The sequence below is a fragment of the Sinocyclocheilus rhinocerous genome, unplaced genomic scaffold, assembly GCF_001515625.1.
Source record: "Sinocyclocheilus rhinocerous isolate Xijiao unplaced genomic scaffold, SAMN03320098_v1.1 scaffold757, whole genome shotgun sequence".
NCBI lineage: Eukaryota > Metazoa > Chordata > Actinopteri > Cypriniformes > Cyprinidae > Sinocyclocheilus > Sinocyclocheilus rhinocerous.
In genome coordinates, this window is record NW_015662957.1 from 385,308 (window position 1) to 398,490 (window position 13,183).

Genomic DNA, 13,183 nt, shown 5'->3' on the forward strand with positions numbered 1-13,183 from the left:
ATATAAGATGTGTATTCAAGGGTATGGAAAATGTTATTACTTTTTATCTGCTGATTATACCATGACATTTTTAGAGTCATTAAATTGAAACATTTTTTGAAGTATAGTAGAAATCATATGCTTTTAAACCAAATGAATCCTACATGAATACAAAAAAAGTATATTTTGAAGATCTTGGCACACGTTTCAAAGTTCCATTTATCATTTAAAACTGTTAAAGGGGTGGTTCACTGGGTTTTTTTCTAGGCTTGATTGTGTTTATGGGGTGCAGTCTAACATGTGTTAATGCTTCGTTTAAAAAAAAAAACACATTATTTTTCACATAATTTACCTTTATTCCACACCGCTCTGTTGCATTGAACTTTCAGCTTCGTAACTTTGCAGATATTGTTTATGTTCAAACAGCAACATTACACACTAACTAACGTTAAAAAAGTGAAATCGCAATCAACCACCCCTTTAAGTGCATGGTTGGTTGGTTGATTGACAGGTCAGTAGCCGGTCTTTTACCGTTGTATTTGAACCCTATTTACACCCGTATTTAGTACTGACCATTTGTGATGGGATCGCCTGAGATGGATTTTAATACGAGGTCTAAACGGGGTGTAAGGGAATGTGATAGAGGAGGCAGAGCAGCCGTATGGACTCTTTGATCCCTAAAGCTGCTTTAATCTAATATGTAGTTAGAGCAATACAGTGGGGGTTGGAGCCACACTTTGCTCTCCTACAACCAATTATCATCAAGGTGTTACAACATCTTCACTTTTAGCTGTGCAAAGCTCTTTCACGCTGATTTCACACCCAGCGTTTGGCTTCCAGGAGCCTGTAGACTGTAGCATGTGGCTGTTGTTGGCCCTGATGTAGGTGGTAATCATAGACATTGTGTATATGTGGTTTTAAGCATAAATTAGCAGTTTCATGATGTCAGTCTCTTATGGGATCTTTCTCCTTTTTTGCTGGTCACAGGTACGACCCGCCTCCCTCGTGACGGAGAGGTGCCAGGAGTAGATTATAATTTCTTGTCAGTGGACGAGTTTCTGAAGCTTGAACAGAGTGGGACACTGTTGGAGATCGGATCTTACGAAGGTAAACTGCAATCTATAGAGTTTAAACACATGCTTTTTGATTGGCCATTATATTTTACAATGTTACTTTTTAAATAATTGTCAGAATTAAAAAAAGTAAAATAAATGTTTTTTCTTTTTATTATGAAACAGTGGTTTACTAAAGAAATAGCTATTTCTTTAAATAAATTCAATTACAATTAAAATTTTCTAAAAAAAAAAAAATAATAATAATAAAAATCTACCTCAGCATATGCTCTAAACTATAGGGAGCCCTTTTACATTACTATAAAGTTACAATTAACAACAGAGCCCAAACTTACATTTAATTACTCGTTATTTATTTTTTAAATAAAATAATCAACACTCAACTTAAAATAAATATGCAAACATGTAAACTGCACATAATGCAGTTTTTAAGTTAACTTCTAAATTATAAAATTTCTATTTGTTGTTGAAATATATTCATTTACACAGTGGCTGTCATAACTTGTCACAACAGATTTATTTAAACATAAATTAAATAGCCTAATTAAGACATCACCATAGTGATGTTATAACAGGTAGAGTAAAATATAATGAGTATATAGCTTAATATTTCGCGAAATGCTCTTCTCTAGACTTAATTTCTCTGGCAAATAACGAGCTGTGGACATTGATGACTTGCCTAAGGTAAATGGAATGCTACGTGACATTTTGTTTACAAGCTGTTTTATTGACGTCTTTTCACGGTTGAAACACTGATTGAGCGATTGCATGAGGCTTGAGATGTTCATTCATGTTTATTTCACATTAAAACTATTAGTAAAGAGGAAGGGATGATCGTGCTCGCGCTCCGCGCTACAGTTTGAAATGATGCGCCTATATAGTGATGTCATGCCACATCAAAGAGCGTCAAAAATGTTTGAATTTCCTGATAAAATGGACATAATTGAAAGATGGGACTTTTTCTTATCAAAAGTAACAATATATAAAACTGGAAGTTTCCAATGAAGTTCCACTAGTGCAGTGGTTAAAATGCTGAATTTGTTCGGTACACGTGGACAATCATAATTATTTATTTCAACATATTTAATCCCATTTTCAGATTATCAATGTCTCAAATTTACTTATTTAATAAGTGACCTGACCTAGAAATAGCGCATAACCTTAATAATTCTTATTCATATCAAATTGTAATATTTTATTTTACATTTTTTTTAAATTCTAAAACTTTCTTAGAATTAAACTTTTTTTTAGTTAAACTTTATTTATTTATTTATTTGCTGGTTTATTTATCATCTAATATTTTTATTATAATTGATAAAAAAAATTCACATAAAAAACATTAAAAATGAGTGTTTAATCATTAGATACCTAACAAATGACACTTTTGTCAATAGTTAAAATCTTGACATCTTTATTTTTACTCCATCCTGCTGTTGTGTTTCGTCAAAATGAATCTCTTTATTAATATTAAGGTTTATCACTCGGCCTGGCGGGGTTGAACTCTAAATGTATTACTCTGATTTAATGACGTGAAGTGCTTTTCTTTCAGACAGACAGCTCTGTCCATTGTATGTGCTCATTACCATGATACCATTATCTCCCTTGAACAAACTTCACGAAGACGAGCAGTCATTTTCATAATAGAGCATTTTCAAAACCCCACATCATCATGTCTTGCATTTCCTTTAACCCTCCTGTTCTGAATGCTGGTAATATCCTCTTGTTGCCTAGGTAACTATTATGGAACACCCAAGCCGCCCAGCCAGCCCCCTAGTGGGAAAGTGATTACTGGCGATGCTCTGCAAGACAGTCTTCCTGGTTCCCAGCAGTCGACCCCACGCCGAACCAAGTCCTACAATGAGATGCAAAATGCTGGAATAGTGCCTACAGAGACTGAGGATGATGATGAGGTTCCTGAAATGAACAGTAGCTTCACAGGTCAGCAGCGAGCCGATTTGTTTGCCTTTCCGTCTGGCACATGGGAGAAGGGATGAGTGATGCCTCTTTGTTGCTTTCCTTTTCCTTCGCCATTACGATTCAGGGAGGAAGGGGGAAAGAGCGCCATCTGGCTGTGGTAGAGGGTTTTGTTTGTGTTCGAAAACACCAAGATGGACTCTCCTTGTCTATATTTATTGATCTGACAGTTATGCTCTACCAACTTTCACACTCTGTATCAGAGTATTGGATGGGTTGCATTTGGATGTGGTGTTCTTAGAGGACGTCTGTCTCTGAAATAGATTGCCGTGTGATATAGCTGCTGGTCGATGAGAGGTATTGACATCTTCTGTGATCTGATCAAAAGTGGACAGCACTAATTACAGGAGTCAACAGTTTCGTGATGCGATTCTATTACTCAGATCATATTCATATGCACATTGTGTACTGGACAACAATGAAGCACTGCCCGTTGACCTGTCATTCAATCGTTATGCTAAAAGAAGGGACATTTACCCCATCTGAGTAGGTACACATCTAAGGTTTAGTTAATAAAGCTGCTCAACTACAGTAACACTGGGCATTCTAAATGTCACGTTTGCTGTGTGATTAGAAAGTAGGAGTATATTTGGAAGCAGTGCTTTTTGTTGCTTTATGAAGTAACACACTGGCAGTGAATTATGTATGTACACTATCGTTCAAATTTTTTAAAAGAAGTGTTTAATGCTCACTATTTATTTGATCAAAAATACATTCAAATCAGTAATATTGTTAAATATGTTTACAGTTCAATTAACTTTTTTTGATATTTGAATATATTTTAAAATATAATTTATTCCTGTGATGGCAAAGAGGAATTTTCAGCATCATTATGATTTCTGAAGGATCATGTGACATTCGGTGATCAGAAATCATTCTAATATGCTGATTTGCTGCTCAAGAAACATATTCATATTATTATCAATGTTGAAAACAGTTGCTGCTTAATATTTTTGTGCATGTGAAGCATTTTTATCCAGGATTTTTGAAAGTACATAAGCACAGCATTTATTTTAAATAGATTTTATGTAGATATAAATGTCTTTACTGTCACTTTTGATCAGTTGAATGCACCCTTGCTGAATAAAAGTATGAATTTATTTTAAAAAAATAATAAAAATCTTACTGACCTCAAATATTTAAACAGTAGAGATGCATTTGAGACATGTCACTATTACTAGGTGTTAACAGCGTCTGACAACGGTTCGTCTGACAACTTGTTTGAATCGCCTAAAACGGTTGTAAATACCAGTAAATGCCTGCTCCTTATTACACAAGCTCGTTTCTGTAAGCATTTACTTCGAGAGTATATATGACAGTTTTTTTATATTGCGTGTTATTTTCAATATCCAAGTTAATTCTAGGGCCCTTGATTTAGAAAAGGCAATAAGCTGTCCTATTCATACAGGTTCATGCCTTTGATTTGGCAGAGTGGTTTGATTTAAAGCCGCTAATTCAGTCAGGCGTGCCATGCAATGTAGTTGAGAGTCGATTTGTTTAGATTCCTCACCTCTTCAAGAAGGTTAAGTGTGAACTGTTTACACTCTTATTGATTTGAGGGGATGTTGGTGATTTCATTTTTTGGTGTGGGTGGGAAAGTGTCAGACAGCCAGGTGTCGGTATGCGTATTTGTGTACAGTAGAGTGTGAATGGTGTTTGATCACTCCAGAGTTTACAGGAAGTGTAAACTTCCAAATCATTAGCTGTAGCAAAAGTACAGTGCCACAGTCATTTAGGATGCAGTTCTTAACCAGAGCCTTGTTGAACTGAGAGGGTCTGTATTTGTGTAGTGATCTTCTGTGTGCATGCAGGAGACTCGAGTGAACCGGACGACCACCCCTCTGTGCGGCCCTTTGCCCGCGACTACGTTCAACCCTACGGGCTCAACAACACCTCGGCGTCAACCACGGAGAGCTCTCAGAACACACACACACACCCCGGCTATCCCACGGAAGAGGAACCTCAGGGGCCTCTGCCCGAAAACTGGGAGATGGCCTACACTGAGAGCGGAGAGGTCTACTTTATAGAGTAAGAACCAACTGCTCTCTTTATAATTTTATTAGATGGACATTTACAGTGACCACGAACATTTTTTGGACTCCGCAGACTTGAAAAATACACAAATGTCTGCATAAATAATGCAAAATATCAAACCAAGTAGCAATTTATTTTTATATTTCATACTTTCATACTGAAAATATAATTATATTTCATAATTAAATAAACTAAATTAAGAACAAAAATGAATAAGGAAAAGGCAAAATTGAACTAATATGTATTTTTGAATTAAACTAATTCAATTTATTGTATTAAAGTAATAGCAAATATGGTCAGATGTATGGAAATTGATAATAGGGTAACAGATAGTAAAAAAAAAAAATCAATAGAGAAGTTGATAATCAATTATAGGTCAACAGATCAATAAAAAAAAATCAAAAGAGAAGTTAATGCATAAATCAGTCACTTCATTCTCACAAATTAGAATAGCTGTATTTTCATTTTTATCATAATTTCTGTGTTAATTGTTGTTATTTTTTATTCAATATTTGCTATTGTTATTTAAGTTGTAAATTTTTTATTTTTCATATTTAATATCAATAATATTGATTAATATTTAAACTTTAGTATATTTGTTAACTTATTTATGATTGCTTCTTGTTGTTAAACATGTTTTTTTATAATTAATTTCTCAAATGGGTGTCATACAGAAGTGACATTAGATTTAAGAAAAGTTCTAAGATCATTTGTTTGAAGATGCAACTTGGTTTGATCTTTCGAATTTAAAGCAATGAAATGCATACATTTTCAACTGTGCATTTTACACGATTGTCCAAAATTCCTTTAATACTTCTGGGAAGCACTATCGCTATTTTTAGATATTTTTATGCATAGACAGATTGCACTATAAATTCCTGAGGTTACAGTAGTTTTGTGTTTCTTATTTTAAGTTTATATATTGCTACTGGCAGTTTTTCAGATATCAAGACAGGAAGTATCAAACTTTAGTATACATTTTCCTGCCTGCTGGGACGCAGAAAAAAGCCACAGGATGTTGTTCTGCAGGCATCTTTTAGAACTATGCCTCACTGTCTGTATTCTGCATCTATTCATAGCCACAACACAAAGACAACATCCTGGATAGATCCCCGATGCCTGGACAAACCTGAGAAACCCCTGGAGGAATGTGAAGATGATGGTATGGATATGTGGTTGAGTTTTTGTCCGGTTTGCTTGTGCAAATATCAGTTTCATGGTGACATGCATTCATAACGCTTACTTGCGAGTGTTTTTGTGGTGTTGTGCATACATAAGCTTTTAGTGTTGTAAATCTAAAATTTGAAATAATATCTGTGTCACCATAGCAAATACAGCTTCAGACCTATAGATAACCATTCATGCTCAAGCCCTCACATCATCCATTGTAATCTCATGATAGCCTTTAGATGGCGCTCTGGAGCTGTCATGGCTATAACAGCCAATCTCATACCCTGTGACAAAATTACTAAAGCAGCCGCTATAATGCTATAAGGAGGGTCTGGATTATATTGAATCTCCTCACACAAAAACAAATGAACCTCCAATTTCCCTGTGCAGTGGAACCTGGAGTGATTTCCAGAGCAGTTTTATGATTATGCAGAATATGATTTTCAGTTGCTCAAATCTCATGCAGTAATCCTGTATTAACTCCACAATCCAGATCATTTTGCTATTAAAAATGCCACTAATTTTACATTTTATGATTTGCATAAAAAAAACTTTTCCATTGTGTATATAATATGGTGGCATAATTATAAAGCTTTGAGCTGTAAGTTTGCTTTTTTTTATCAACTAACCCTCTCTGCCTCTCTTCCTCTCTTTTTCTCGCCCCACTTTGTGCACACCTGCTCCCCTTTTACTCCCTCTCGAGAAGAAGGGGTACATACAGAGGAACTGGACAATGAGCTAGGTAGGCCACTATTCCAAGGGGAAATAAACCCATACAGACACAACCTGCATGTTTTATGGGGGGTAGATCGATGCGTCTGTGCTGCTTTTGGGACCAGATGTTTTCTCTCAAATGCTTAACATAATTATGAAAACCCACCTCACAGTTGATCCCAGATCAGTGCAAAGGGTAACGTCTGCCCACAATGCACCTGCACTGCTATGTTTCAGACTAGTTGTTTGGTTTTCGTTTTGGAATGACCGTAAAACACATTTCATTACTTTCAAACAAGGTTCATTTGTGATGTCATTGGCACTGCATGGTATAAAATATTCATTGTTACTATTTCTACCGCTGAAGCGTTTGCAGTTTAACTCAGGATTCTCGCAGCTGGGAGTGGTTCTGTTTTCATTATGCATGCAAATAGCTCTAGAGATCCGAAACTATTATGACGAGCTAATGGTGACAGTCAAATCATTGAATAATTTGTTGCTTGAATCAGTTTTACCATCGTCAAAGCACACTATATCAACACGCAGAGCTCTCTCTGCTGTTCAGTGTGCCTTTGTAATTGAAGGGCTGATTCATCATTAGTAACGGATTAGGTGATGCAGGCAGTGTCCTTGAGAAGCCCTGTGTTTGTGTCCGGGTCTGATTGGAAGAGCACAGTCAATAGCTATTGATTTGAGAAATCGGAGCCATTAAATAGATGCCGTGACTACGGGATGTGGGCAGTAGGTACGAGAGTATCCGGTCGCATGGTAGAGACTTGATCCTGTAGAGAGGGAAGATGGGATGCAAACAGATTAATGACCAATTTGTCAGTAGAGTCGCAGTAATGATGTGGGGGGAGAAGGACAGGACTTACTGGCTAGCAGTTGCTTTTGGTTGGAGGTTACGCTCTGTTCTTCACCAATCAATATATATATCAATATATATCAATGAATAATTTATCAATTATATTATATTGCTGGGTGAAATTTCATGATGCAAATTCTTCACATGAATAATTTTTTAAAAGAAACTACAAAAAAGGATAACATTAAGGTTCTTTTTGTTGACATTAGTTAATGTGAACAGGTAACAATGAAAATTTGTTAATTTCAACACTAATACATTATTAAATTCAAATCAAATTATCTAAGTTATCTGTTAATAATATTTAATGGAGCTGCGCTAACATGAACTAACAATGAACTGTTTTATTTTTTATTAACGAACGTTAATGAAGATTAATAAACAAATGTATTGCCCATTTTAGTTACACAGTAAAAAAAAAATCGTAAAAAAAAACTGTCAAACCAAAAACCACAAAATTACAGTAAAATATATTTATTCAAATAAAGTGCAGAAACAATAATTTTACAGAAATTTTAATTACAAATGTTAGATTATTTTACAATTTTCCTTGAATTTTCTTGAATTTCCTTGAATTAAGATATTTTACTTTAATTATACATTTTTTGTTCGGCAGTCATTTTACCATTTTTTATCATTATTATTATTTCATTTTTATTATTTTTACAGTTTAAAGATTTTTCCCTCTTTGAATTAAAATATTTTACTTTAATTTTATGGTTTTTGTTTGGCAGCCGCTGCTGCCAGTGATTTTACCTTTTTTTTTTTTTACGAGATTTCTTTACAGTGTAATGTTAGTTAAAGCATCAACTAGCATTAAGTAATGGGACCTTATTGTAATGTGTTAGCAAATAATCTAGTTGCAAAAATAATAATTGTTAAACAGGTTTCCCCAAAAACTCCCCCTTGCTGTTATTGGTCAAACAAACGCATAATCCCGCCCCCAAACTCATACCATTGGTTGATCCCGTGTTGCTATGTGATCTGTTGCTGACAGATCAATAGGTATGTCCTAATTCACATACTTTTCTAAGTATGCACTGTACTAAGCCATTTTGCATTATGTGATTGTGATATTGAGTTACTGAGGATTTCAAAAAGAAAAAGTGCTCTTCAGATTTCCAGATAATTCCGACTCCAATGCTTGATGATAAATACATAGTGCATAATGTATACTGTATCATCCGGGATGCCACTAATGTTTTGAATGTTTTACCGAATTACAGTGTTTACACTTTTGGGTAAATTAACCTACATGGCTTAGTTATAGTGATTTTTAGGCCAATTATTTTAACATCTAAAAAATTACACACTTAAACTTTATCAAGTACAGCAATGATTTAGCGACAGCTTGTCTATTACACATTTGCGCAAATCATACGGTGTGAATTTCACTCTACAAAAACACCCGTTGATTAATTATGTTAAACTCAGGAAAGATCAGGAAGGGTGAAGATGTATGAGACAGAGGCTACTGAGAGAATCGTTCACGAGTAGATCGTTATTTGTAAGTAATTATTGTTGGTCGACATTTATAGATTCATTAGAACAGTACAGGAGTCGGACGTATTTGCTATTGCTGCTCGGGAGAGATAATGAGTTCTTGCTTTCACAAAAAAATTAGAAATGTGTGCTGCTTTCATTGGCCTATTAGAAACTGGCACTGGCAAGTTTTCTTTATGGGAGGTGTTGTAATGAATTTCCTGTGTGCTGCAGGCTTTATGCTAATACAACAGCTCTGTGTCCCAGGCGCTGGAACATTTCAGGCATTGCCATGGTAAAGAAAGCGACATTTTCATATGCATGAAAGCACATTTCAATGTCAAACGCGGCTGAGCCTTTTCATGATTATTCTATTATTCTAGGGAAGACATGTTGTGTATCATTTTGCCTTAACAGTGTCGCCATCAAATCTCTGAGTATCTTCTGTTGTTTTTGTACACTTGTCAACCTTGCCTGAAATATTCGGTGCGGTTCGTATTTTTGTTGTTTGCCAGGTCAAGAGATTTGGAAATGCCGTGGAACATATCTGCTGTTTATGTAAATATCACAAGGAGGATTTGTCAGAGAGCTGTGTCTTCGGAGACAAATGACAGACCTGTACACAAACTTTATACAGTTATTATTGATGTCTCAATTAATATGGAATTCCTCAGATATTCCTTGAAGAGTTTGCATTACATTTCATGAAAGTCTGAGTTTTGTTTATCAGTTATTCTCCTTCATATCATGGTTACCTCGTGTATATGTGTTTATCTTGTTTTAATTCTTTAACGCTTCTGTGTGTAGAACACTGATTCAGCATCAAGCCGTCATTGCTAGTTCAAATGAGTCACTCAATGCTCTTTTATAGATTCAAAACCATCACTTTAACAGTAGGGGATGTTTTTATTCTGTTCTTCATGCAAGGAAAAAAATAGTGTTTTCTGTTTTTGTTTTTTTTTTTCCTGTTGTAGACTATACATCTCTTTGACATCATAGAAATAAGTCAGTGATTTAGTAAAGTGATATGACAATAACCAACACCTTAGAACATCTGGCAATCAATCAGAATCAGGCATTCTGCAGAGCAGTTGAACAGATGTTTTTTTGTTTTTTTTAAGATAAATGATGCAGTTTGCATGATAATTATGTAATCTGCTAGAAATGGTCATTATAGTTTGAAAACGTCTAGCTTGTTAGTTTGAAACCTCTTGAAATTTAATTGGTTGAAAAATCAAGACATCATTTTACAAAGGACTTGATAAAAGCCTCATTAAATTAGTTTTAATGAGCTGAAAATGTCTTCTGTTTTGCTTCTTTTCCAGAGCTGCCCACAGGCTGGGAGAAGATTGATGATCCAGTGTACGGGGTGTATTATGTTGAGTAAGTGACTCATCAATATTACCTTCAAATCATCTTTAATATATGACATCATCCTGAAACATGAAAGAAGCAACCGCCATCTTTTTGATTGGGTCTGTTCTGTTTCGGCTGTACTCACCCTTTGTTACTGTTACCATTTTGAAATCTTGTCCTCTCTCTTTCCCTCCCCTTCTGAGGGACCCTTGGGTTTGTAGCGCATAAATATGAATGCATTCATATGTTTTGATGTTGTTTCAAAGCAATACCTCTGAGGCAGGAAGCCTTCCGGTTTTTGTCTTCGGAGATGTTTACGTACATTTTGAGCAGTATTTGCCTAGTAAATTGCGCAGGCTGTTTGGAAAGTGGCCTGGATCGCAGCTGGGTGCGATCTGTATTTTTTGGTAAATGTGGTGATGGAGTTTTATTTTTGGCTTTTGATCTGTGTTTATTGAGCTTGTCTAGTCTGGTGGAGAGATTTTGCTTTTAAGCGCATACGATGAGAGAGAATAGCACACTTTCCCCCTCAGTTTTAAATGAATTTTAAATGAATGCAGAGGCTTTCAGCCATAGTTTAAGCCTCCGTTATTGCCTTTTCTCTGAATTAATTCACTTTATTTCTCGTCCGCTTATCTGCTCTCCTTATGCTCAACCTTTACATGCCCTCTCATTCTATTTCCTGTTTCCCCCTCTGGTTCTGTTATTGACTGTGTCCTCTGCTCGCTCATCTTTATCACCTATCTCTCTCTTTCTCACTCTCTCCCTTTTCTCCACCTCCCAGCCATGTTAACAGGAAGACGCAGTATGAAAACCCAATTCTGGAGGCTAAAAGGAAGAAGCAACTGGAGCAGTCTCAGCCCGCTGAAGGTGAGCGGTATATCCAAGGTTCGATTCAGGCCCAACATGCCGCCATTTCTTTCTTTTCTTATACGTTTCTGATTGTCCATGTTTGTCATTTAGAGTTTTGTTGCAGCTTTGGTTTTGGAATGGTGGGATTACAGTTAATCTTTTCATGGCTTAAGTTTTTAATTTAGCTATTTCACTGATTCATTACTGCTGAAAACAGTGCTTTAGGTTTTTGTCATCAATGTTTAATTCTTGAAAGAAAACAAAAAGAGAAGTCTAACATCAAGTGGATACAGGTGATTTTTTTATTTATTTCAGTACACAAGACTTGATGCATTTTAATTAATAAACGATAATGTTTTAGGCTAGTTTGTCTTTTTTTGTTAATCCTGTTTATTCATTTTATTCCTAGTTAATAACAAGGAGAATCCATTATTAATGTCAACATGAAATGCCATTTGTGATCCATTTTTCTTAATATTAAATATTTAAAAAAGTAGCCTTTAAAGTCAAAATTAGCTCATCAACTTAATTTACTTTCTTAAAAAAAATAATAAACCCAATAATTCTGTCACCATTTCTGAAAAAAAAAAGAAAATTGTCACTCGTGTTGATCCAGAAGAGAGAAAGAATTTCCTATGTCACAACTATGCTAATAAACTGATTTTGATTCTGAAAGTCATACAAGTTTGGAACTTTACCTTTAAGAAAATGAGTTATGAGCTCATGTTAAAGGCTACTCATTCTATAAATGGTCTAGAAAGTTCTACTGAAATGCAGGTTGCCATGCTGGGACATGTCCTTGATCTTGTTCCCAGCCAACTCAGCTGAATATTGCTTTCTTGATTACCTAATAACTTCTCCCTCAAGTTCAAAAGTATCTCATATTCTGCCACTGCTTGTGATACAGTACTGACAATATGCAAGTTTTACACCTAGAGGAAGTTAGGACACCATGGGGGCTCTAAAGGTGTAAAGCTGGCAGCTGCACAGCCTCAGTATTAGTTTGAATAGACAGGAAATGCAACTGGCTTGAGAGACACACAAAAAAGGAAGTGCACCCTTCACTCTTTCAGAATGGATAGAGGAGCATTCGACAGGAGCACCGCTAGCGAGCTATGCTGCTAACCACCAAGAGACTTACAGAGAACCCGGCACCGCTCCTCCACTAGCATCCCAACTGGGGGCTAAACGTATGTGCTGCCTCCTTTTTTTGTTTGTAACAAACACATACACACCCGTGCGTGGCGTATTCCTCTCTGGACATTCACTATTCACTCACTCCTTTTCACTTTTTCCAAGTCTTCCTTCCCTCAGCTCTCTGTCTCTTCCGTTCCTGTGTTGTTTTATCGCTTGATGATAAGCTGCTTAGTTAAAGATTTAGCAAACACTTTTTTTTTTAGTGGAAGATCATGCATTTTCCCTCACACCATTTGCCATTTCTCTCTGGTGTCTTCATGTGGGCACTCGTTCAATTTCTGTGGTGGCTTTCTATAATGTTAGATACAAAAGATGCATTATGGTCAAAGTCAAGGATGTGTTGAATTAGTGAAGAGAAATGCTGTCGTTTCAAAAGATTGTATCAGTAATGATTTAACGCTTGAAAATTCAGCCAAGGCTTATGCTCTAAAGAATATGAGTATGTTAGAAAAAATTTACCTTGAACCAAAATTTATATATATATATA

At 35.6% G+C, this 13,183-nt stretch overlaps 1 protein-coding gene across 8 annotated transcripts in view; it reads left to right on the top strand.

Moving 5' to 3' along the window:
* Positions 1–13,183, top strand: part of magi1b (membrane associated guanylate kinase, WW and PDZ domain containing 1b) — a 140,934-nt gene that overhangs the window by 85,871 nt on the left and 41,880 nt on the right. For 5 of the 8 annotated variants that reach the window (XM_016538858.1, XM_016538863.1, XM_016538864.1 and 2 more), the window contains exons 3-10: positions 967–1,086; positions 2,784–2,990; positions 4,838–5,054; positions 6,140–6,222; positions 6,937–6,972; positions 10,617–10,674; positions 11,432–11,535; positions 12,573–12,689. In XM_016538858.1, the coding sequence (XP_016394344.1) occupies positions 967–1,086; positions 2,784–2,990; positions 4,838–5,054; positions 6,140–6,222; positions 6,937–6,972; positions 10,617–10,674; positions 11,432–11,535; positions 12,573–12,689 (942 nt within the window). The remainder of the gene's footprint in view (positions 1–966; positions 1,087–2,783; positions 2,991–4,837; positions 5,055–6,139; positions 6,223–6,936; positions 6,973–10,616; positions 10,675–11,431; positions 11,536–12,572; positions 12,690–13,183) is intronic. The other 3 variants (XM_016538862.1, XM_016538866.1, XM_016538865.1) reach the window with 2 other exon arrangements.